The following is a 26101-nucleotide window of genomic DNA, read 5'->3' as shown; positions in this document are numbered from 1 at the left end:
GCAACTTTAGTGCCATTTTTAAGAAGGTGGTCCCAGCCAATTAGGGATCACAAACAGCATGACATCACAGTGCCAAATCACTGAGAAGGCAGTGTTCCCTGATGTTATTCTGAATGAGCAAATATTTGACTCATTTTGTGACACACATCACAAATGTTCGCTGAAATATGGGTTATGGATGTGTGATGAGCAGGGAGTATGGAAAAAATGGGTCCTTCAGGGAGAACTGGAGTTTGAGAAAGTAGCTGGGATATCAGTCAGGAACTACCTATGATGCAGCTGTGAGCATCCGGATGGGATAAGCAGAACATTGCCAGAAGATACTATGAGAATCCCTCCTCCTTCAAGTCAGCGTTAGTCACAGACCAGCAAATCAGGGACTTCTGAGGCACCAAAAGAGTGACTGTGACTGGTGTTAAGCAAGAGTCTATATCCCTCATCTCCCTGGCTAGGAGCACAGAGGGGGGGGGGAAAACTAGCTAAGGGTCAGGAGCAGCTGAGTAACTGTTCTTTATCCTACCAACTCCTCACTGAGAAGAACCAAGTTGTTTCTCTTTTTCATCTGCCTTTTTTCTGAAATCATTAACCTTTTGTTGCCTACTCCACTAGCCTTGCTGATCTTGAAAACAAAAAGCATCTCCATCTCATCAAAAACACAATAGGTGTATCTTTCCCCATGCAGGAGATACACAAACTTTGGGAGCTTATGCATCTATCAGGTATGTGAGATGTAATTACTGAGTTGGTTCTGGCTTGTCATACTTGGAATGAAATCAATGGGACATGCTATTCATAACAAACCTAAGTGCCACTGATTTCAATAGGAGTGCTCCAAGTATTACTAAATCTGGAACCAACCAATTCAACTTTAGATTTGATGGAAAAGCAGAGTACAGAAAGCATTAAACAAATTTAAGGCAGGTATAGTCACAGTACATAAGTTCTCATTTTTTTAGTGAATGAATGAGTGCAGTCAATAACCTGTAGAAAAACAGTGCAATCATTTCTGCCAAATCTTGGGAAGTCTATTTAAAAACAGAAGTCTCATGATCTAAAGGTTGCAATGAGGAACCTAAAGGGTGCTAACAGGATTCAGAAGATTCAAACTGAAAGATATCAGCACTTTAACAAGGAGTTTTATGCTCAGAGTTGGTAGAATGGTTCACTGAATTGCAAACACTAGACTATACACAGGCTAAGGAAGATTTTGACCAGTGCATATTTTAGCAGGTCTCCAGAGTCACCTAAGTATAAGCAGCCTTGCAAAAGTGACCACAAAAAAAGTTACTAGCCAACAAAAGTATTTATTGGCCTGCTTAACCAAATATATCTGTGTTAAATATCTTTTAAATCGCCCATGCTGTTCAATGGGAAGCAATTCTTATTTGCTGCAGGTGACCAGTCAACTGGCTCTTTAGAACCCTAGTGAGAGCACACAGTTGGAAGATGGATCATGCTGCTTTACTTAAATTACTGACCAAGAAGCAGTAGGCACCACCTTACTTCATTCTGAATTGGAACAGTTAAGCAATATTCATTACAGGGTTCATAATCCATGTGCCAGATCAAAGGTCAGGGCTCCTGTATCTTTAAAAGTTGCATAGCAAAGGGATTTTCTTCATTACAACAGTTAAAGCTGCAGGAGTCCTGTCCTCTTGACCAGATACAAAAGAGGGCAGGGCTCCTGTAGCTTTAACTGTTGTAATGAAGAAGGAATTTTACCAGGTGCTGAATGCATACAAATGATACCTGCTGAAATTCCCTTTTCTATGCAACTGTTAACAATACAGGAGCTCTGTCTTCCTTTTCATATGGTCACCCTAGATCCCTCTCACTTGTTCCAGAGAGAAGGCTTTTAAGTGTGTCCATATGGAGGAATGTAGCTGGGGAGGGAAGGCCCTGGACACACGGTTAACTCACTCCAAATAACTCACATTTCTCTGTCAGATGTACAAAAATCATAATTTTCTCTGATTTTCTAGCATACGTATGCCTTTTATGATCCTAGTATGTGGAGCTCCATTGTACTCCTTTTCAGGAAGTTTTTACCAGCCCCTCATACCTCAACTGCTATAGAAACAAGCCACACTGTTCAGACAGTGTGTGTGTGTGTGTGTGTGTGTGTGTGTGTGTGTGTATAATGTTACACAGAATGAGTATTTAACAATAGTAAAAAAAAAATTCAACATGTAAATTAACATCAGAGAAAAAAATAAACAAATTATATCTATTTCTCCCAAACTATAAAAGGAAACCACTTTAAGATCTTTGGAGAAGCAACTGAGCCTTCCAATTTAAGTGTGGTGCAATCATCCTTTCTTTTAGAATATAATTTCAGAGTTCATGAACACTTTTATACTTGGCATCTATATGACCCTCAATTCAGATGCTACCATCTCTATTATAAAGGAGAAGACAAGACAATCTTTTGAGAGGAAAAGAACTCATTTTAGCAATTAGGGCAAATCTTTCCCTTCATGAATCAAATGACTACTTCTTATTTCTTCTTTTGTTTACATACAAATGTGGACGCTCCTGTCTTTCAGTGAGGTATGAAAGTTGGAACAGAAGAAAAAGAAGGGCCAGTCTCGTCCCGTCCCCCCAGCCAATTCCTCCTCCATTCGTATCTGCAATATGCGGAAGAATAAGACTGGGTTCAGACAACATGATAATCAAATGGTGGTTTAAATAGCCAATGGTTAATTATTTAACCCACCATGGGTTATTGTGTTGTGTGGTGAGAGGTGGTGTTTTTTTAAAAAAATGGAAAAATGCTAATCAGCACACAACTGCTAAAGTATTAAATAATATCAAAGCAACTGGGGTGGTGTAAACAAACATTTTATATAAATTTATCATGAGTGAACAAACATTTTATATAATAGTAATCAAGCTTAACTAAATAAATTGTTAACAGTACCAAACTCAAATAGTTTACAATAACAGAGTGATAATTAAACGGTTAAGCTACAGCCCTCCAGTTTTATTTCTACTTGTTTCACAACAACTGCTTCATCGGGATCAGAATATCACAAACAGCTTAACATTGCTTATGTTTGGGGAAAGAAGAGGATTTGTTGAGTTATATTCCTCATATTTCAGCAAGGCTTTTAAGTCCTCCAAAAAAAAGATTGATTTGGATCCCCAGCCAAAAAGACGCGAATCTCTAGGAGCGGTGAGTTCTTGACCAGTTCTTGACTCACCGTTCCTGGAGATTCACATCTTTTTGGCTGGGGATCTAAGTCAATCCTTTTTTGGAGGACTTAAAAGCCTTGTTGAAATTATTTTATATTATTTGATATTTTAGCAGTCTGTGTGCTGATTAGCATTTTTCCATTTTGTCAAATCCAATTGCTGCCTTCTGCATTGTTGTATTGGAAGGTTTTTTAGCCAATGGTTAGTTTTCTGGCAGAAATAACCAATGCAAATAACCAACACTGTGTAGAGTTGGCTATATGAACCACCCTTGGTTTCATATTGTGTGGAGGACACCGTTGGTTATTTCTTTGACCAGTGTTAGTTATTTTGTCAGCCACCAAGTCGTAAGGCAAGAGTGGTTGAAGCAGCAGCTGCCACTCTAGCCCAGCTGGCAAGATAGATTTTTGGCAGCAATGGCTGATGGCATACTAACACAGGGACTGGTGGGGAAGAGAGGGCAGGGGATGAGCAAGTGAACTCAGTGTGGACAAATAGTCAACTCAACACTGATCCTAATCCACACCATGGTTTATTATTATCATGTTGTGTGGGGAGTATCCCCTAGATAAACAACTGAGTTGATTATTATCTCACCATTGACTATTGTGTTGTCTGAATGTAGCCTAATACTGACTACCTTTCAGAGTTGTTGTATGAATCACAACTAAGTAATGCATATGAAGTACTTGGGACAAAACAATGTTTGGGGTTGCTTGCTTGAAAAAAATGCATAGGGTGAACTGGCCCTTCATTTTAAGCCCATAAAAGTGCATACCTAAAGAGGGCTGAAGTTTTTCTCATGGAGAATACCTATTTTTCAAAATATACTTCAGTTCAAACTAGAGACTGAAATATTAACTTAATGAAGCCCGATTATTTAATCAAATGTCCACAAGTAATAAATCAAGAATGCCGATTATATAATCATATATAAATACAATGAACAGTATATTTTCAGATGTTGCTCCATACGTGTATTTTTGACAATCACTAACCATTTTAATTCTACTGTCTTTCCTGAAAGGATAATTGTTGTAAAACACACTAAACCACACTAAATGTAGCTATTAGATGCCTGCAAAATGCCAGCTGACAAAATAAGATTAATCTTATTATACAGGTGGTGGTTATGATGTATCAGTTAAATTTTGGTTTGGCTATCATGATTGCCCCACCACTTCCATACTCTGTTCTCTCCCCCTTGCTTTGCAAATGTACTTCAAGTAGTTTGGTACCAGTTCCTGGTTTGTAACCAGTTCCTGCTTTGTAACAGTAATTCTGCCCAACACAGACTTCAAGGCAAACTACTGAAAAAGATGAGAGAACCAAATGTGAAGGAGTAGGAGGAAGCACATGATTAAGGGGCACGATAGCCAAATGATGGTTTGGTCATATCATCAAAATTGGCTATAGTATATTAGATTTTCTGATAAATGCCTAGTTGAACTCATGCACCTGTCACTCAAATCCATTTTTTAAAAATGGCAAAGAGACTATACCACATCTGAATAGCTTTACTCTCACCTAGTAACAGAATTAGCAATTTGGGGGTAATTTTTATTCTCTTCTTAAAGAGCAGCTGTTGTCCCTGAACTCTTATAAAGTAAACTCTACCCTTTTCTCTACTTCCTAAAGTTCTTTAGGAGGCTTCTAGGATTTCCTAAAACTAAAGCTGTGCAGATTTGGGGGCACACTGATATGGTTGCCAGAGCAAAGGGGATGGGGAAATGCTTATTAAGCAATTCACAAGAAAAGATGTCAGTGCACACTAGTGCCTGTGGCATTTCTCATAGTCGAGAAAGGCTTACCCTACTTAACATTTGTTTGTTACATAGGGTGTGGAATACCAGGCAGTTCAACTGGGTTAGAGGTCAACATTAATCACAGTAGCACCAAGCACAGGTAAAGTGAAAGTCAAACCAGTTTTCTGTTGTAACCCTTACCAGTGGGACCTGCAACAAAATGTTGTAGTATGGAGGGCTCCTTTTCATGTCATAGTCAGCTATGCAGTCCTCCAGAAAACTCCATTCTCCCCCGCCCGCCACCCCCAAGAAGTCAGCATTTTGTTGTCATGCCCCTACTGCAGGAGTCCTTCTCAAAGGAAGAGCTAGAGGCCCCAGAAACACAGGACCCTGAGCCCTCGGTGAAGATGTTTGCAGGACCATCCTTGTCAGGGGAAAGGGATTCTGCTTCAGAGACGGAGGATGAGCAACCTCCGATTCCCGTGAACACCATCACCTCAAGAGACAGGCTAGTATGGTGTCAGGATCGTCCTGTCCTGCAGCACCATCTGGTGGCAGCTTGCCATAGAACCAGCCACAGGGCTTTGCAGGATGCAAGCCCTGGCTGGTAAAGCTTTGCAGGTTCAGGCCCAGACCAGCAGGCACTCCCAGAGGGACTCATACGGAACAGCTGGAAGCTGCCAGGAAAAGCCTATGTAAGAGCTGCATTTCACCTTCAGCCTTTGCCCCAGCAACACAGTCTCTCATGCTAGCTGCAGCCGGTTCCTGACCATATGCTACCTTGGATCTTGCCTTGCCGGACCTCTTGCTCATCTTGACTACGCCTCTGCCTCCTTTGCTACCTGGTATGTGCCTGAACCTTGCTTTGCCTTTGACCATCGACTTTTGCCTCCGGCCCTTGTTTCTGCTCTGTTCCTCCTGAACTCTGCCTCTTGCTTTGATCCCTGCCTGGACCTTGCCTGCTTGTTGACTGGATGTTTCTTCTGCCTCTGGCCCCTGCTTGGATTCTGAACCTGTGTCTGACCTTGTGTCTGTTTCCTGGATCTGCCTCCTACATCTGGCCCTCTGTTGGACTCTGCCACCCGAGACCCGTGCCTCACTCCCAGCTTGCTCCACCAGTATTCCAACTGCTCAAGCTGGTTCCATCTCCGTCCATCCCGGCCTCTGAGTTCCTGCCTAAGGACCCTGCCGCCCATGCCCCAGATTGTGTCATACGGCTTCTGTGCAAAGGAGTGCTCACCTCCAGAAAAGGTCTCTTGAGGAGAAAATGACTCCTCAGGAGTTAGGTTCTGGAAAGGGAAGCTTGATTACTGCAGCTGAGCTCCAGGTGGGGGTTTTGGGCTTAAAAGTCAAATGACTCCTCAGGAGTAAGGTTCTGGAAAGGGAAGCTTGATTACTGCAGCTGAGCTCCAGGTGGGGGTTTTGGGCTTAAAAGTCTTCACAGAAAACCCAGCAAGCACAGGAACAACTTGGTCCATCCTGCCTTTGTCTTGTATCATGTCTCCTGAACCATGCTTATTTCCTAACCTTTTGGACTGCCTGATGCCCCTGCTTCTAGACCAGGTAATATACCTGGCTGATTATGTATGCCGCCTTGGGTTCCTTTGGAGGAAAAGGCGGGATGTAAACGCAATTATAAATGAATAAAATCCTACTGCTGAAGCAAGAAAAACATCAGTACAATCAGCCTTTGAAAACCTAAACTTTAGGACCAATTTCCAAACTTTACCCTCAATATAGCAGCACTTACACCAGTGAATCCTGCAAAACATCTGGCCAGCTAGAGATTTGTTTCTGGTGTCTAGGCCATAGAGTGTGATTCTATGCATATTTACCTAGAATTCTCTCTGAATTGAATGGGATGCATTCATCTGTGTCTGTCCACCAGGGAAGAGACATCACTAGTAGAAGAGATTTCTCAAACTTCTCCCCATATATCCCAAATCTGCTTGGGAGTGGATTTGGGGAGCTAGGATAAAGAGGGCAGGAGAGGAAGGGAAGTCCCACTGTACCATCAGAAGTCCATTCATGCAACATTAGATATTGCCCAATGGCACTTACTCCCCACAAAATGTGGACAGGACAGCAGCAAAATAAAGTATTTTACAGAATTCTTAACCACACTTTTATCTTAAAACCAGATATAAGCCAGAATCATGGCTTCAAGAATTCAGGAAACTAAAAGAGCATACTGGGTCTCTTCAGACAACATGCTAAACCTTGGTTAGGCCGGTAACCCTTTTGCAGTAAATGGAGAATGAGCCTGTTTAAACCGTGGTTATGAATGGTTCCCATGACACGCTAAGTCATGGTTAACACGACATGCTAAACCGTAATGTTTAGCACAAAATGCTTAACCACACTGGCTTGGCGTGTTCCGAACAGGGTCACAGATTAGCAACTTGAAAAGCGAAACCTTCCTAACTCATATACTTTTGGACCAGCAATTCAGAATCAGTGTGGAGCACCTATTCAACAAAGAACAATACTTTTTGCTCAATTATATCCTTTTGAAAACTCTGATATTATTGAGTGCCTTACGTAATATCACCTAATAGGACTAGTTATTTTATTATTTCACTGCTTTATGGTAAGATCCAACAACTTTTGCTACAAATCTAGAACCAATATGATGTAGTGACACTAAGGGGCAAGTTCAGCTAAGTTTAACTCTGAAGGGTAGAGAGCATAGCTCAGTAACATAGCACAGCAGTTGATCTATATCTTAAGAGCTCTTCATTTTTTATACCTTCGAATTATTTTCACAACCTTAAAAATATGTAATCGTTTTCTTCAGCAAGGACATACATCTAGATTTTCAGCATACCTATTACAATTACCTATAGGGGAAGGTGGGCTTAATCTTCCACATTTCCAAGCTTAGCATTGGACATATACCTTAGCTTCTGTTACAAGCCACAATAAAGAGTCTCAAAATATTAATAAAGGCTAGTTATGGACCCCTAGTTGCTGGAGGTGTATTTAGTGAGTTGGAAACTTACTCATGTGGTCTGGGCTTGTCCTACAATTGTTCCATTTTAGTCCCACATTCACAAGGTTGTTAATAGGACTGTTAAACAAATCCATTCCTGATTTACAACAGTAGACAGTTGATATGTGTTCTTTTTTATATGTTCATGGGCTCTTTTTTTTGATGGAGGGGCAAGGAAAAGGACTTTCAAGAAATTTGGTCTAATTTCATTGAATTGTTCACTTTGTGTCTCCCATTTTTAATTTAATTTTTATTCATACATTATATATTAATAAACTAGATTCTCTGCTAATTTAGATTATATTGTCATCTGATATTTGTAACACATTGAAGTTGATATTTGTATTTATGCTCTTTTCTCCTCTTTGAATCTTATCAGTTTAAATTTATTTATTCATTCACAGTAGTAGACTACATGCTTTGCATGCAGAACATGGCAGGTTCACTCCCGGCATCTCCAGTTAATGGGAGCAGGTATCAAGTGAAAGAAAAGACCTCTGCCTGAGGGGCTGGAGAGCCACTGCCACTAATAATGATGCAATAATACTGGGCTACAAGGACAATTACTTTGACCTGGTTTAAAAACAGCTTCCTATGTTCACTGAAGCCTTGGGTAAATTACTTTCCATTGGGCTAACCTACCTCAGGCTCAACACAGATCCCGGGAAGAAAGGAAGGTTTAAAAATGATCAGGCATTGTAACAGTCACTGCATAACTCTAAAACCTTTGCAGACCAAATATTTTGTCCCCCTTTCCTAATTTGTGCCCTTTCAGACTACATCTTCCAGCAAGCAGAGGCAACACTGCACTTATACACAGAGAATTCTACCAACTTGATTATAAGTTTTGAGAAATGAAGTTCTTTTGAAAATAAAAAACCATGAGGACCTTTAAACCATGCCATCTCTGTTTTGAAAAATATACCTTGCACGTGCGTTGTTTTAATAATATGGAAGGAAGTGTAATCTATGATGCTGTTTGTCTCTTGGTTTGTTTACATTTTTATTGTGTTCTATGTATTTGTTTTGGAAACCACATTGAGCAAACCTGAAAGAGCATAGGACAAATATTCTAAATACTTAAGATTAAATATAATTCAGTAGACCACGAAGGAAAATAACTGAACAAAAAGATGCTGCAGAATACAGAAAAGTTCAAAAGAGGACAGTTAAAATACCTCCTCTGACTGTGGGTAGTGGATGTAACAGCAAGAGATTTCAATTAAGTTAGTAAGGCAGATCTTATCAGTTTTTTTAAATGAATGCAAGAGTCTTCTGGATCCTCAAAGACTAACACATTTATTATGGTATAAGCTTTCATGGACTGGAGTGCATCAGATGCATGAAGAGTTATACTGAGTTACAGGTGCCTTTGAAGTTCCTTTGTTCAAGAATGACAACTTTAAGATAGAATTTCTGAATGCCCAATGTTAATAAGGTAATTCTCACTGATTACCTGCATTTTCCTCTGACCTCACTGTTTACAATATTGCAACCATGTGTATATGACTTGTATAGAAAAAGTATAGAAAAGGGCAACTAAAATGATCAAGGGGCTGGGGAAGGTTACAACAGCTGGGATTGTTTAGCTTAGAAAAAAGGAGCCAAAAGTAGATATAATAGAGGTGTACAAAATTATGCATGTTGTGCAGAATGTGAATAGGGAGACATTTTTCTCCTTCTCCCATAATACTAGAACCTGGGGTCATCCCATGAAGCTGATTGGTGGGAGATTCAGGACAAATGAAAAGAAGAACTTCTTCACATAGCGCATAGCTAAACTATGGAATTCACTATTATTATTTATTTATTTATATAGCACCATCAGTGTATATAGCACCATCACTACCAGAAGATGTAGTGATGGCCACCAATTTTGATGGCTTTAAAAGGGAGTTGGATAACTTATTGGAGGAGAAGGCTATCAATGGCTACTAGTCCTCATGGCTATGTGCTACCTCCAGTATCCGAGGCAGTAAGCCTATATGCACCAGTTGCTGGGAAATATGGGTGGTAGGTTGCTGTTGCACCATGTCCTACCTTGTTTCTCTGGCTGACATCTGGTTGGCCAATGTGTGAACAGAATGATGGACTAAATGGTCCCTCAGTCTGATCCAGCATGGCACTTCTTATGTTCTAATGTATCTGATGCAGTGGATTTCAGTCCACAAATGTTTATGCCATAATACATTTGTGACACGTAACTCTTTGGGCAGTAACCAAGCAGGAGCCACCACTATCACAACAGGGAGCTAGAGGTTCTAAAAGGAATTGGAAACCCGATGAAATGATTGTTTCTGGAATGGAGCAGATCAGCAAAACTGTGGAAGCTTCACTGATCTGGAAGAAGTGTTTCCTCTTGTTTCAGGAATTGCTTTTTGAATCATTAACTTTCTGTTACACAAGTGGCAGTATTGGATACTGCCCTTTTGCACAACAGATCAAGCAGGAACAAAGTGGCAGTATTGGATACTGCCCTTTGTAGCAACAGACCAACAAAGCTACCCCTCATGAAATAGACGTTCATTGGTTTGGCAATAAATATTCTGTATGGTCTTATAAAGTTGTACAGAAGAGCAACTTAGATTAAATCTGTTTCCAGTATGACCAGAAAGAGATGAATAGGGTTTTAGTAGTGCAGCAGCATCTAGGATGTATTGCCACCAAACACTAGAATACATTGCAGCAGTTGTCTCAACTTCTACCCTGATCATACAACATTTTCTTCATCAGCAAGCAGGTCCCACTACTCTTAAACACTATAACCAATCATTTATTTTAAACAAAATGTAAAGCAGTATGTAGATTAATGTTTCTTTCCATAAAACAAAAAGCTAGGCCACTATGGTGCAGATCAGACAGCCTAGAAAACAGAGATTGGAGAGCATCTAAAATGAGGACAGTCAAGAGAACACATGTTTGAGGGAAACACAGCAAGGCATTGTGAGGCCTCTCAAAGCAGATATTGGTTAGTATGGACTCCATTTAAAATTATGATCAGCAGAACCATCTGACAACTTGTAAGGAACAGAATATTTGAGTATGAAAAGGAAAGAATATCCAATTTATAAGCCAAAATTATAAACATAGAATTGCATTATCACATCTTTGTAATTTCCCCCCCCAGCTCACCTGAATATCTAATATTATTGACAAACCACACTAAATTAATATTATAGCTCAAAGTTTAGAAACTTGATGGGCAACAGCAAAATTGTTTCACATATTACCAAAGCTGAATGGGAAATATTTCTCTTCAGTTGGATCTCCATACAACTCTGGCAGGACTCAGAGCCCTTCCTTGGAGTTTAATAAATATTACATAATCTTGCTAAATTATCCATGATCTAGTAACCTCTCATTTGTATTAACTGCAATGTGCTATATGTGGAGTTGCCTTTGAAAATGGTCTGGAAACCTCTACTGGTCCAAATTAAGGCCACAAGATTACTAACTGGGACTTGACATTCTGATCGTATCACGCCAGACTGCCAGACCATTTCTGGGCCCAAGTACTGGTTTTAAACTTTAAAGCCCTAAATGGCTTTGCACCAGGTTAGCTGAAAGATTACTTCCTCTCATATTTACCTACTCAGACCCTAAGGCCTTATACAAAGGCCCTTTTCAGGGTGCCCCAACCAAATGAGATATGGTGGGTGGCTACAACAGAAAGGGTCTTTCTGGCAGACAGAACTCTGGAATGTCCTTCCCCAAGAGGCTCACCTTGCTTTTCAGCACTAAGTGAAGGCCTTTTTTATTTCCCCAATTTTTTAAAGACAATGTCCTAGCTTTACTGTATTAACGTTTTGCTGTTCCTGCTTTAAATATTTATAAAGTTTATACTATGTTGGTTTATTTTGATTGTTTATGGTTTTTAACTTTTATTGTTAATTGGTTGGAATACAAATGTTAATTTAAAAAAAAAAAACAGTTTACAAGCCCATATCTTAGAACATCTTCAGCTTCCCTTTGTTCGGTTAACCAAGATTCATAGTCAAATGGTATCAGTAAAGTAGAAACTAAGATACACTACATGTTCAGCCTATTTTCCTTCTGCACTCTACTACCCCATGTAAAAAACACACTGCAATATTTCAGAAAACAAGTGTTTCAGGAGCTGGTTCTAGTTTGACCCAGACCTACCTACAGATGTGCTAATTCTCTACATGCAGCAAGTTTTAATGCTGGATAGATATATATATATATATATATATATATATATATATATATATATGCAACCCACAGTCTGCAGTCTCAAGGGGTGGAATCCCAAAACAATTCTATCATGCTAAACATGTAGATCAGCCTCAAGATATACTTTAGAAGAGATGTTGGCCAATCTAATACTTTTTTCTTTCTTTTTTGCTGAATTCAACTGGAGATATTTTAAGAGAATGCAAGATCATTTCCCTACTTACAGCTTTACAATTTTGCAACTATGAGTACAATATACACACACTTTTGAGTGAGAAAGCAGAAGTGACATACTCCACCCACCTCAACGCCTAAAGTCACTATTTCGTTAGATTGGGAATGTGCATATAGTTCATCAATTCAAACTTTTATAGGAATGCAAAGCCCCGAGAACAATTTTCTTCTCTGCTGTTCCTGCTTGGAGTACTACAAATAAGAGTGATGATGGAAACATCCAAAATCTTACCCACCCACCCAATTTCTACCTATTTATTTGCAGTTTATTTAACCTGGCATCCATCATGCTTTTGGACTGTTGCAATAGGGGCATGTTTTGCAACACCACAAGCTTTCAAGGCATTTTCTATGGTATAGCACTGTGTACAGCTTTGCAATGCTATACCCTGGAAAAGAAGAACTTTGGAGGCTCTGGAGCTTGGTTCATCGTTTGTAGAGTTTCCACATCCCACCTTTCCATACTACCTATGGTAGGAAGTTCCAGCCACATTTCAGATCCCAAAAGGGCTCCCAACCCTTTGAACTGAATGGGCAGAGTTGAACAGACCCCACTTCAGCTTTAGATTATTTCTTCTGCAAATAATAATAAAAAAAGGCTTAGGGCTCTCCTCTGTTCTCACAGTACTTTTGCCAATCTGGGAGAGAACCCACCTGCCTCATTCTATCACTCCTGCTGAGAGAAAAAGAGATTCTGCATGTGTTTACAATATGAAAACCTACATTTGTGTCATGTAAAAAAATGAGGAAAGGCAACAATATTCAAGGCCATTATTAGTCTATCAGCCAAAGGTCTAAAACTGGAGTGGTCATTACCATCTGGAGTGATAAAGCAAGGTAGCCTTTTTTTGATAACATATGACCCTAATAATAATATTGGCCATGATGACCATCAGCAAAGAGTTTTCACTGAAAACACCACCTTACAGTGTAATCCTATCCGGATGCCCAGCACCCTCCAAAACCGAAGGCTGATAGGCATCCTATGCAGAGCGGAAGGATTGCGGAGCAATCTTTGCCTCTGCACTTCCCTCATTCTGCATTTTTGCAACACCGGCATTTTTGCCTGTCTAGCTAGGGCTCTGCAGAGTGGCAGGGAAGAAGGCTGGAGAGAGCGAGTATCCCCCTCCCTCCCTCCCCGTCCCCTTCCCTCCCTTTCCTGCCCACAGAACCACCCCCTTTAGCTCCTCTCTGATGTCACTTTTGCGAGCTCAGAAAGGCAGCCAGTGAAGTTTTCTCTGTGCCAGGTATGAGGGGGAGGGGAGCTCGGACTCCTGAGTCCAAGTTTGGAGCGCTGTCTCCAAACTTGGATCCAGGAATCTGAACTATATGGCCCACCAGACACTGATTAGGGGCTATGGGATTGTTCTCTTAATTGTTTAAAACAAAATAGCCTAAATATGAAATGCTCATTTTGGGGCCTTATGCTTAAAACTTTTGGCACAGTTAAGGGCCAAGAGGGATCAAACTAAGCCGATAACATATCTAACGTATTGAAAACTTTTCTGAAGTATCACTGAAAAGATACAGTAAATCATGCATGGAAATAAATCTTTTTTTAGATTTCATTATGGCTTAAACTGTACATGGAGGCTGAGGTGTAGTCTCTCTTCTGCATATTATATACCAAAATGTTTCACATTTCACATGTTGACACTGACCAGTGATTCTACATCTTTATTCAGTTAGTATGACTAGTGTAAAACAATACTCCCCTGCTTCATCTCAAGCTCAGCAGCTAAGGCAGGACCTTAGATGTTGAACATAGTGACCGGGTATATTCACATCGGGAGAGGCATTCCATCAGGTAGTGTGGTCCCAAGCCGTGTAAGGCTTTATAGGTCAAAACCAGCACCTTGAATTGGGCTCGGAAACATACAGGCAGCCAGTGCAAGCGGACCAGAGCAGGTGTTATATGGTCGAACCTTCTGGGCTTCTGGCCGCTGCATTTTGCACGAGCTGCAGCTTCCGAACCGTCTTCAAAGGCAGCCCTACGTAGAGTGCATTGCAGTAATCTAACTTAGAGGTTACCAGAGCATGGACAACTGAAGCCAGGTTATCCCTGTCTAGATAGGGGCGTAGCTGGGCCACCAACCGGAGTTTGTAGAAGGCACTCCTCTCTAGGCAATCAAAGTCATCTGTTTAAACACAGTTCTGTGAATTTTCAGCCTAAGTTCCATTTGCTTAGCTACAACTTGTACAACTATTTTATTGTTTTACTCTGTACAGCACCATGTACATTGCACCATGTACAATGATGTACATTGATGGTGCTATATAAATAAACAAATAATAATAATAATAATAATAATAATAATAATAATAACTGATCTGTCCAAGAAATTTGCAATAACACTTTGCTGCAGTGGGGAATCACCTGCATCATTGGAACTTTCACTGACACAAGATCTCTCCCCATGGTTTGACCCTTGTACTGCAGCCCAGTACAATACATAGTGCAGGAGGATTCCCCTACCCTCTGGAGAGGGGTTTTGGAAAGGAACTGCAAGGTGCACAAGGGAGAAGGAGAAGAGAAATATCAGTAGTGGAAGCTGCCTTCTGCTCACGTAACTACTGATGCATTGCTGTGTCCCAACCATTTTCTGGATTGCCTCACCTGGCTTTAAAGTTTTAAAGATTTAAAAAGAGGCAGATGACACAGCACTGTGATAAAAACTGGAAGCATTGCCACCAGAAGGGGTAGAAATGGGGGATTATAGGCAGCAGAAAGGGGGACAGGAAGAAAGACACAGCTGAATGCTTTCTGAATTATTCAAATTTCTCAATGTAGGAGCTCCATATGGATTCCCTGCACTAAAGAGGATGGAAAACTTGCCAGTTCTTCCACTTCAGAAACCATATGTAGAGACTTTCTCCATATATTGCCTAAAAGTCATAATATTTTTTGTATTGGGCACTTTGATTTTCAAAAATTCCCATGCATTCCAACATTAGTAATTGATTCTGTTTATTAGATTTCTCCCTTCCTCCAATTTTTCCGTACATCTAGGAAACTTCCAAGTAGTTTGTAAAAGGAAAACCCATTTCTAGCGGTATTAGGGTTTCAAAATAAGCTGGGCCCATGATGAAACACATACATCACCTTTAAAAACAAGGACTTATTGTGGGTAAGAGGTAAGGAAGAGGGAGGGGTGTAGTTCAGTGGTAGAGTGCATACACTGTAAGCAGAAGGTCCCAGGTTTAATTCTTGCCAGGTTCAATCTCCAGATAGGGCTGTGAACAACCCCTGTCTGAAACCATGGATAACCACTGCTAGTGCAAACAACACTGAGCTAGATGGACTAATGGTCTAACTCAGTATAAGGTAGCTTCATATGCTCACTGGTAAGTGGTACAAACAAAATAAACTAACAAACTCTGTTACACCAGAATGAGTCAAGTAGCCTGTTAGCACAGAAGTACACTTTCAGTCTTGTGTCCAAGAAATGAAAACTAAATCAGGATGGGCAATCTGATGTCCTCCAGATATTTTGTACTACAACTCTCACCAGCCTTGATTATTGGCCATGCTGGCTCATGCTTAAGTATGTTATAGCCTCCCAGAAAAAATAAGATCCATACAAAGTTGTCAGAACTGAAATCCCTTACTTGTTGCCACCCCTCTTTTTACTGCACTCAGGGAGACCTCGGCATGTGATTGGAGTACATGGGTAGACAGGTAAGATGTTCCTGCAGCAATGGTCGTAGGCAATGCAGGGCTTTATAGGTACTTAAACACTTTGAACTTTGAACTGTGCTTAGAAACTGACTTTGAAACAGCCTTTAAAGCAGTAGTGAGACTTTTCCCTTTGGCCCACTCCAATTGGAACCTATCAGTCTTCAAAGAGATCCCCACATGCAGTAAGTTGCAGTAGTCTAGCCTGCAAGTTACTCGAATATGGCTCTCTCTATTCAAGAGGGATCATAGCTAGCACACCAGCCCCAGCTAGAAAGAGATGCTCTATACTATTCCAGCCACTTAGATCTCTAGTAACAATTTTAATCTATGAACACTCCCAAACTATGAACTTTGAAGTGCTACCCCAGCCAGACAAATCACCAATTCACAGAATTTCTATCTTATTGGGATTCACCCAGTCCGTTCCTGTGTTCACCCAACTTTGATAAGTCCAGCTACAGTTCAAATTCTCACTCAGCCATGAATTTCTGTGGGTATTCTTGGGCCAGTCATAATCTCTCAGCCTAACCTATCTCATAGGCTTGTTGCGTGGATAAGATGCAGTGTGGTGTGGATAGAAATCTAATAACCTATCTTCTTCATCTTAAAAACAGTTGGTGAGTTAATAAAGTAGAGCTTCATAATAGGTAGCTTGACAGTGTCTTACAGTATTTCCAGGAATGTACATTTTCTGGGGAATTTTTACAGTAACTAAAGCAAGTAATAGTGATTACACAAATCCATATAAATAAGGAAGCTGCAATATTTATAGTGGAGAGAATGCTGATCTTTTGAATCCCACTTGCATTATTTAGACCTAGTATTTCCTCCTCAGCACATACACTACACTGCCAAGCTTCAGTTTAACCTATGAATCCTCTCTGTGCCCCCTTGTTTTCATTTAGACACATTGAGCTTAGGAAACCCGTAAGAGTTACACAAAGGTATTTAAGGCATCTCACTGCACACAAATAATTGTAACCTGCATTGCCCAATTTCCCAACTACTTAAAGCTAAACCATTCTGTCCCTGTCAAATCAAATTCACTTCAGACCTGGTTTAATTGCAATTTCTTGTTTTATTGGTAACATTCTATATCAGAATAATGTTAACTTCAATAGCACTTCCATTCCAGTTTCCAGTTCCACTATGCTTCCTAAAGAAGTGGTAGCAGGCGGAGTCTGGAGATGCCCCTGAACTATAAAACATTAAGAGAGTTAACCAATTACTACAGTAATAAGACATGTTCAACAGGGACCAACATTAATATCACATGCTACAGGGCAGATAGAACTTAGCAAGGAAACAGATTTGAACAGCAGTCATGCATGCATTTCCCTCCAAAGCCCTGAGGTCTGGAAGCTCTCATCCTCTCTCAACTATAGAGAATGGAGCAAGATTCATAGCCCTTCTGTACACGTAGGGAGTAATGAAATCTTTACAATCATAAAAATCACACAGGCACTCCCCCAATTCTCTAATCACTCTCATTAAAGCTTCTTTTCTCTTAAAAATGTATACTTCCACTGACAAATTGAAAACTCTTGCTCTCCTCTAGCAATAATTGCCATTCATTTTAGGAATCAATACAAATTTTGGATGCTGCTTAGTATTTTCCTAACAGCAGTCTGGCATTTCACAGCAAGTGTACATTTATAAAAGCCCTACTGTTTGTGTATCACATGTAACAGAAGTATTCTATTTAGAATCATCCAAGCCTGCATTAGGAAATTCAGCAAGCTAATTCACTATCTATAGTAACCATGCCAGACTCTCAAACACTAAAAACTTTAATTCCCTCTGAAACAGATACATTTTCAGCCCAATGACTTCAAGCAATTTCTACCTTCCTGATATTCAAACCATGCTTCCAAACAGGATGTGCCCACATGCCAAGTCACAAGCTTTAACTAATTCCAAAAGGCATGCATTGAAGTTCAAACACACACAAGCTCTCCTAATGGGTCCAATGATTTACTCACATTAAATGTTTGTAGGATTGGAGTTTACACCACAGGATGATCAGAAACCTGTTTAGGGGTATTGGAAACCTAGGAAAGTCATAGGTGGAGAAGTATCTATTAAGACTTTCAGACAGTTACTATTTCAGAAAATAAAATCCAGGAATATTAATGCATTTAAAAATCTACTATAATAAGGATCAGTTCAGGACAAACAGCAGTCTGGAACTCAGCTGGAACTAAATAGATTGCATATATTTGTGCAAAATAGCAACAAACACGAATTGTACTTCACCTGGTATAAGAATCAATTTTCCATGAGTGTAGTCACAATAATCTGCATTGTAGGCAAGTTTGAATAAAATATTAAATATTTTTACAGCTGACACTGTAATTTAGATGCCAGGCATTGATCTACTACCATAGGAAGGCAAAGAGAAGTTGCCATGCTTTCCAATCCAGATCAGAAAATGAGTTGTATACACAAACTATAAAAAGAGGGCTAAAGTATAATGCGAAATGAAGACAAAAAGCAAGCGTAACAGTGTTGATCCACACACGCACACACAAAGAGTAATGAACAAATTTGAGTTGGCAAGAACTCTTTCAGGCAAAAAAATAAAAAAAATAGAGGGAGAAAATGTTGTTGGGTATAGCTGAAGCCCCAATCTGTAACAATTTTAAAAGAACTGAGGAGTCATTCTGCACTCTTAGATCAAACTGTATATGTAAAAAAATATCTCAGGTTGCAACAAGATATGCTGGGAATGAGAATGTTTGGTCTCTCTTTGGAAACAGACAAACCAGCAACTGGTTGCTCTACTGAACACCCTGATTCCACTGGATCTTTTGGTGGCAATCAGTTCCATCAACCATGATATCCTTCTGGATAGTTCTCTAGGTTGGGTATTGGAATGCATTGGGGTTTTTGTGTGGTTTTGTGCCTAGCTGGAGGCCAACACCAGAAAGTGGTTTTGGAGGGGGAAGGGCTTTACTTCAGGCTCATGATATTTACATTATGGGGTCCCACAATAATCTATTCTATTTCCTGTGTTATTTACATGTAGCCACTGAAAATGTTCAGAGGATATGGAACTAGGTGTTATTAACATAGTGACGACACCCAGCTCTGTCTTTTCCAGCTGAGTTAGGTGAAGCAGAGGAAGTGCTGTTCTGGTGTTTAGAAGCAGTAACCTATTCAGTCAAACTGAATTTCAATCCTGACAAGAAGGCGCTGTTGATGGGCAATTTGCCTGCATAAGGAAGTGGTGATCAGCCTACTCTGGAGGGGATTGTGCTATTCCTAAAAGATTAGGTGTGCAGTCTGAGAATGCTATTAGATTCACCTTTACCATTTGAAGCTCAAGCAGCCTAAGTGGATCAAAGTATCTTCTATCAGTTGAGACTGACACAACAACTAGAATCCTCCTTGCCTAGACAGAAATGGGCTAGCCTCAGTTATCCATGCCCTGGTTCCTTCTAGTATGGATCACTGCAATGCACTTTATGTGGGGCTGCCTTTGAAGACAGTTCAGAAATCACCAAGCCCAGACCACTGCATCTACAATGCTAATAGGGACCAGGAAACCAGGAAAGAGATCATATCTTGCTGGCTTTTATTGTTTCCAAGCTAAATTCAAAGTGACTATATTAAATTTTAAAGTACTACACATCTTAGGACTGAAATACCTGTTGGGCCACCTTCTCTTGCATCAATCCTCCCTCTACTTAGATAAACATCTGAGTCTTTTTTTCCCAGGGTGCCTTGTTGTCTGAAATGTGATGGTGGTGACTGAAGAGAGTGCCTTTTCAATTATGGTTCCTTGCCTTTGGAATGCCTTCCCCAGGGAGGACCACCCAGTGCTCTCATTACTATCATTAAAGCACCAGCAAAATGATATCTGTTTTCCCAGGCTTTAAAAGTGATATTATTAATATTTTAAACTTAGAGTGGTTTTAATTTTACTATTTGAATGGACTGTTTAAATTTGTTGTGTTAGTTTGTGTGCGTTGAGTTTTTTAGAAAAAATATTGCCTTTTTATTTCTATTATTACTGATTTTACAAAATCTCAGGTAATACTGTTTCACTATCCCTGTAAGGAACTCTTCTAATGGGCCCACTTATTTAAATTAATGCTAGAAACAGTTTCACACAAATGCTAGCTTCTATACTTTCAAGAGAAAATGGCTACAATCTAATGATTCTAACCTAATCTGCAAAAGGACTCCATAATTCTCTTATGTTTGTTACAAACTACAGACTGGGGCTCCTATCATGCCTAGCAACATTCCTCCACCCCATCCACTTGCTCTCTCAAGTGTTATTTTGCTTTCAAATTAACATTTTTATATTTGCTGAAAAAATCTAGTGAACTCAAAAGCTTATATATTACTTTGAGATTTTAAAAAACTGGTTCTAAGAACACAAGAAGAGCAATGCTGGTTCAGACCAAGGGCCGATTTAGTCCAGCACTCTGTTTACACAGTGGCCAACCAGCTGTCTACCAGAAACTCAAGCAGGATAGGGGTGCAGCAGCACCTTTCTGCCACGTACCCCAGCAACTGGTGTATTTAGGCTTGTGGTAGCGAATTCCATAGTTCAACTATATGCCATGTGAAGAAGTACTTCCTTTTATCTGTCCTGAATCTTCCACCAATCAGCTTCATGGAATGGCCCCGGTTTCTAGCATTACGAGAGAGGGAGACAAATGTCCATCCGCATTTCTCTAACCAAGTATCCCTATCCACATTCTCCACACCTTACTTAATTTTGTACATGTACTTCTAACACGTCTCCCCTTACCTTCCTTTTTCCAACCTGAACAATCCCAGCTGTAATAGCTTTCCCTCATAGGGAAGATGCTCCAGTCCCTTGATTAGAGTGACCATATGGAAAGGAGGACAGGGCTCCTGCCTCTTTAACAGTTGTATAGAAAAGGGAATTTCAGCTGGTGTCATTTGTACGCATGCAGCACCTGGTGAAATTCTCTCTTCATCACAACAGTTAAAGCTGCAGGAGCCCTGCCCTCTTTTGTATTTGGTCACTACAGTATAGCAACTGTACAACTGTTAAAGATACAGGAGCCCTGTCCTCCTTTTTATATGGTCACCCTACCCTTAATCATTATAGTTGCCCTTTTCTGCATAATACAGGTCCTGTTTTCTTATCCTTGTAGAGAATATACATTCTAGGGCCACAAAGTAATTCCTCACTTGTCATGAAGTCATCTCACTGCCTATAAGCCAATCAAATTCATTAGCTTTTGGAACACTGACACTACCCATGAAAGCAGGCTAAAAATAGCTAAAGTGTTATATACAAAGATTTCTTTAACCATGGAGTTAAAGAAATGTCACATACATTTCTCCTGCCTTAAGTACAGTGAGAAACAGATATCACAAGTCACACCACCAGCATTTTGAAACAGATACAGCACAAATTACAGTGGTTCCGGTCCTACCTACGGGGTCGTTTTCAGAGAGTAGCAGTGGGTGACCAGTCCTCGGCCTCCTGGCAATTGAGCTATGGAGTGCCGCAGGGCACCATCTTGTCCCCAATGTTATTTAACATCTATATGCAGCCGTTGGGAGCGGTCATTAGGGGATTTGGAGCTAAATGCCATCAATACGCTGATGACACGCAGCTTTATCTCCCTGTGACAACTGAATCAGGTGAGGCTGTGCAAGTCCTAGACCAGTGCCTAGACTCAGTAATGGGCTGGATGAGGGCCAATAAACTGAGACTGAATCCTGGCAAGACAGAAGCCCTGTGGGTGAGTGGTTCCCGAGTCCAGGAGACAGGCTCATTGCCTGTTCTGGATGGGGTTGCTCTGCCTCTGAAAGAACAGGTTCGTAGTTTGGGGGTACTCTTAGACCAATTTCTATCGTTGGAGGCTCAAGTAGCCGCCACGGCTCGGAGTGCCTTTTACCATCTTCGGTTGGTTCGCCAACTACGGCCTCTCCTGGACAGGGATAGCTTGACCACGGTGGTACAGGCATTGGTAACCTCAAGATTGGATTACTGCAATGCGCTCTATGTGGGGCTGCCCTTGAAGCTGCTCCGGAAGCTGGAGCTAGTGCAGAATGCTGCAGCTCGGCTGTTGTCTGGAGCTGCCCCTTTCCAGCATGTAACTCCTCTGCTGAGGGAACTGCACTGGCTGCCTATTCGCTACCGGGCCAGGTTTAAGGTTCTTGTACTTGTGTACAAAGCCCTAAACAACTTGGGACCAGGATACCTGAGAGAGCGCTTTCTCTCTTACCAACCTGCCCGGTCACTGAGGTCATCCGACGGCCTGCTCCTGGTGGTTTCACCTAGATCCATCCTCCGATTGGAATCCACCAGGGGAAAAGCCTTCAGCGTGGTGGCGCCCCTCCTGTGGAATTCCCTGCCTCTGGAGGTCAGGCAGGCTCCAACCTTGTACTCCTTTCGGCGCCTCCTGAAAACATCTTTATTCCAAGAAGCCTTTCTTTAACATGCAGCCTTGGATTTCTGTGTTGTTTTTTTTTGCTTCTTTTTAAATTTTGTTTTAACTGTTTTATTCTGTTTTTATTTTCATTTTACCTTGTACACCACTCCGAAATTTTTCAATGGGGAGCGGTATATAAATACTCTAAATAAAATAAATAAATAAATATAAATTAAAGCTTGAGAAATTAAACAACCATTTAGCTATTTGAAGTTGAGAGAGGAAGAAAATGCATCAGAGAAGCACCACAAAGTCCAGAAACTGGAGACGTGGAAAAAGTGCACTACTATAGCGCAGTTTTTAAAGAAACATGCTTAACATGCAGGCAATTGCACGAAGAGAAGCAAACAACAAACAGTCAATAGCAATTTTTCCTCTTTTCCCTTGCCCTTTCAGCAGAGGCTGGAAAAGAAGAGGGGAAAGAGACTCCCCAGCCAGTAAGGCCCCAGGGTCCACTAACACCACAACAATGCCTCCTCTGAGCTTTGCCACTTTTTGGGGTGAGTAGGGAAGTGTGCAATCAAGAGAAGACAGTAGCTTCTCGTTCATCCTCTCTGGATGTCAGACCAGGGAGAATTGGAGCCACAATGCTGCCTAGAGAAAAAGTATGAGCCTCTGCGCAGTTGCCACCTCATTCTGGGCAGTGCAGCATAGGTTGGTCATAGAAAGAGCAGCCACCTCATCCTCTCACTTGCTCACATATACTCTGCCTGCCTCTGAGTGGCATGATGGTGGGGATTAGGCCCAACTCTCCACACCAGCCAATGAGAGGGCAAGAGAGCAGGCAAAGGTGAAGGTTGTTCTGTCTCTAAGAAATCGCCACCTTTTGCTTGCAAGCTTCCTTCCTCTGGATGGCTAAGTCTAATTCCTCCTGCTGTATCACCCACAGAAATAAGATGCACAAGAAAAGTGTTGTAGAGGAAGACGACAGGTAAGCCTTCGCAGACAGTGGCTGCCTCCACACAATTGCTTAACTTCTTTCTCAAACCAGCAAGCACTAGGCAAGTAATGGTTGCTGCCACTGCCTCCAATTACTCACCATCCCACTCACTCTGCAACTCTCTACTGGTTCTCTCATCTTTTTCTTTGGGAAATACAAGAAGGATTGACTTAGCAGGACCATTTAGAGGGAGGGGACAAAAAGTGATGGTGGCCTGTTCACTCGCCCTCTCTCACTAGGTAGTGTGAAGGATTGGGTAATCCCTGCTACCATTCCACTCTGAGGTAAATTGTAGGTGAATGAGCGAAACGAGAGGGAGGTTCCAGGGCCTTTGCGTGTGTCCTCTCCTTTGCTCTTTTCATGTCTGCTGCACAGGAGAAAATCTTGTTATTTATTGTTTGATTGCCTTTGGGCTGTTTCCCTTCAAAATTGTTAAGCACACCTTTATTCAAATATGTGCTTAACCTCACATATAGTTAGGCCCTCAACCTTTTCAGATTTGGAAGCCACATTCATTCCCTACCTGAGACCCACTTAGCTTTACACTTCTTATATCTGCCTTTCTTTACATGCAGACTAACATTCTTTCATTCACTCTCAGTCCCCTGTAACAAAGGAAGAAGAAAAGAAAAAGAGATCATAGAAAATAAGAGAGGAAATGGTGATAGTGCCATTGATAGAACCCAAGTCCTAAACAACTTAAGACCAGGTTATCTGAAAAATCCCCCTGTATGGAGCTATTAGACTACTATGATCTTCAGTGGAGGCCTTGTCCATGCCACATCCTGCAGAGTCCCATCTGGCAGCCAAATCACAATGGGGCTTTTCTGTGGTAGCACCCTCCTTCTGCAATGACCTCACCTCTGTAATACATCAGGCACCAACCATCATGTACTTTTGACCAACAATCATGTACGTTTGACAATTATTAAAAATGTGCTTGTTTACGTTGTCTTTTCCCAAACATTAACTGGACTAAATGTTGTACTTTTATAATAAGGTGTTTTATAATTTGTTATAAACCACATTGGAATTGTTTTTTAAATGGGAAGTTGTGTATAAACATTCTAAAATAAATAAATAAATCTTAGATTCAAATACAACCTTCTAATGGAAGACCAAGACAGCCTTCCCCAAGCTGTTACCCTCCAGATACTTTGAACTACAACTCAAAGCATTCCCAACCATTGGCCATGCTGGCAGGGGCTGATGGGAGTTGGAAGTCCAAAACATCTGCAGGGAAGGGAAGGCATACCAGAGCGAGGACTGCAATGTCTAACTGAAAATACAGAAACCGGAGACGTGACTTGGTCAAATCGTTACAGCTCATTAACAAAGACTGCACACACTGGACCTGTCCATATCAGCCATAACAAGCCACCTTCTCAAATGTACCAGTCTCAAATGCTTCCTCCAGTGCCTCCCAAAACAAAGTTTACACACATACGCTCCCAGTCAATGCTCTTATTACAGGGGCCACAACCTACCAACTGAATGCCACTTTCTTTAGCAGAGCCCCAGAAGCAGCCCTACCACCTTCACAGCCCCGAAGCCCCCTTAAGTCATACTTTCCTCAACACACGGCACGTAACACGCCTCCGGGGAAGCTCACCCGCCGACACACTACCCCACACCTAACGTCCCTGCACTCAAATACATGGCCGGCCGCTACCTCGCCTGGTGCCCGTGAGCCTTCTTCGTGAGGCGGCGATTCCTGCCCACGGAAAACCGCACCTCAAGGCATTCGCCAGCCACCGAGACACACCCCCGGCCGCCTTCGAGGCAAACAGCCGCCTGGTACAGGCTCCCACAGCCAGCCTCGGCCGCCCTCAAGGAGCTCGGCGAGCCACACCCCTGGCAAGCACCTACCTGAGCAGGCTAGAGAGCGGGTGGCCGCTGCTGCCGCTGCCGCCGCCGCCGCCCCCCGAGGACCCGGAGCCACCGCCGCCGCCGCCGCCGGAGCCGAAGCCCGAGCTGAGGCGCTTGCCCGAGAGCAGCTTCTCCACGGCGGGCAGGTTCCCGGTGCGGGCGGCCTCCAGCAGCTCCTGCTCCTTCCCCATGGCCCGGCCCCGGCCCGGGAAACCAACCCCCAACCTCGACTCCTCGTCTTCGGCAGCCGCCGCTGCCTCAGCCCGGCCGGCGCGTCCTTCCGGGGAGGGGCCAGGAAGGCCACGCCCCTGGCGGAGCAGCGACTGCCCCCCACCCGCTAATGAAGACAAGGCGGGAGGAGAGGGGAGGGGAAGGGAAGGGAGCCTCCCTACTGGCAAGCATTCAGGCGCTGTCGCCTGCAAAGATGAGGTAAGGCAAGGTGAAGAAGCAGGCGGCTGGCTGGCTGCCTGCCTGCCTACTGACTGCACTTCCCGCTGGAATGGCACAGTCCGTTCCCGCTTTCGGCCACCTGGAAAAACGTGGAGGCCAGACTCCGTTCTGTGAGCAAAAAGCCACATCGTAGAAAGGCGGGTCTTCACCTCGTCCATTAAGGACGAAAGGGGCTGAGGAAAATCCCCAAATGAAGATCGCTCGAGGGCTGCTTCGAAACAAGGGACTGAATTCTTTCTAGCAGGAATGCGCAGGGAGACCTGACAAGCATGTGGCGGTCGAACACGTAGGGATTTCGCTGCCTCTGGACAAGCTGGGAAGCTGCCCTTGGATAGATGCAGCTTCCGCTCTTGCGGACCAAACTTCGCGTGTAGC

At 42.0% G+C, this 26101-nt stretch overlaps 1 protein-coding gene across 1 annotated transcript in view; it reads right to left on the bottom strand.

Annotated features, from left to right (window-relative positions):
• The window catches only part of ANKS1A (ankyrin repeat and sterile alpha motif domain containing 1A), a 161055-nt gene extending 135564 nt beyond the window's left edge, over nucleotides 1–25491 (bottom strand). The window contains exon 1 of the mRNA XM_063141483.1: nucleotides 25277–25491. Coding sequence (XP_062997553.1) covers nucleotides 25277–25467 — 191 coding nt within the window. The 5' untranslated portion in view covers nucleotides 25468–25491. The remainder of the gene's footprint in view (nucleotides 1–25276) is intronic.
• Between the last annotated feature and the right edge of the window lie 610 nt (nucleotides 25492–26101).

This window comes from Elgaria multicarinata, chromosome 1, assembly GCF_023053635.1.
Source record: "Elgaria multicarinata webbii isolate HBS135686 ecotype San Diego chromosome 1, rElgMul1.1.pri, whole genome shotgun sequence".
In the NCBI taxonomy this organism is placed as follows: Eukaryota; Metazoa; Chordata; class Lepidosauria; order Squamata; family Anguidae; genus Elgaria; species Elgaria multicarinata.
Note: the sequence above shows the minus strand (reverse complement) of the source record. Positions and strands in the feature narration are given on the sequence as shown.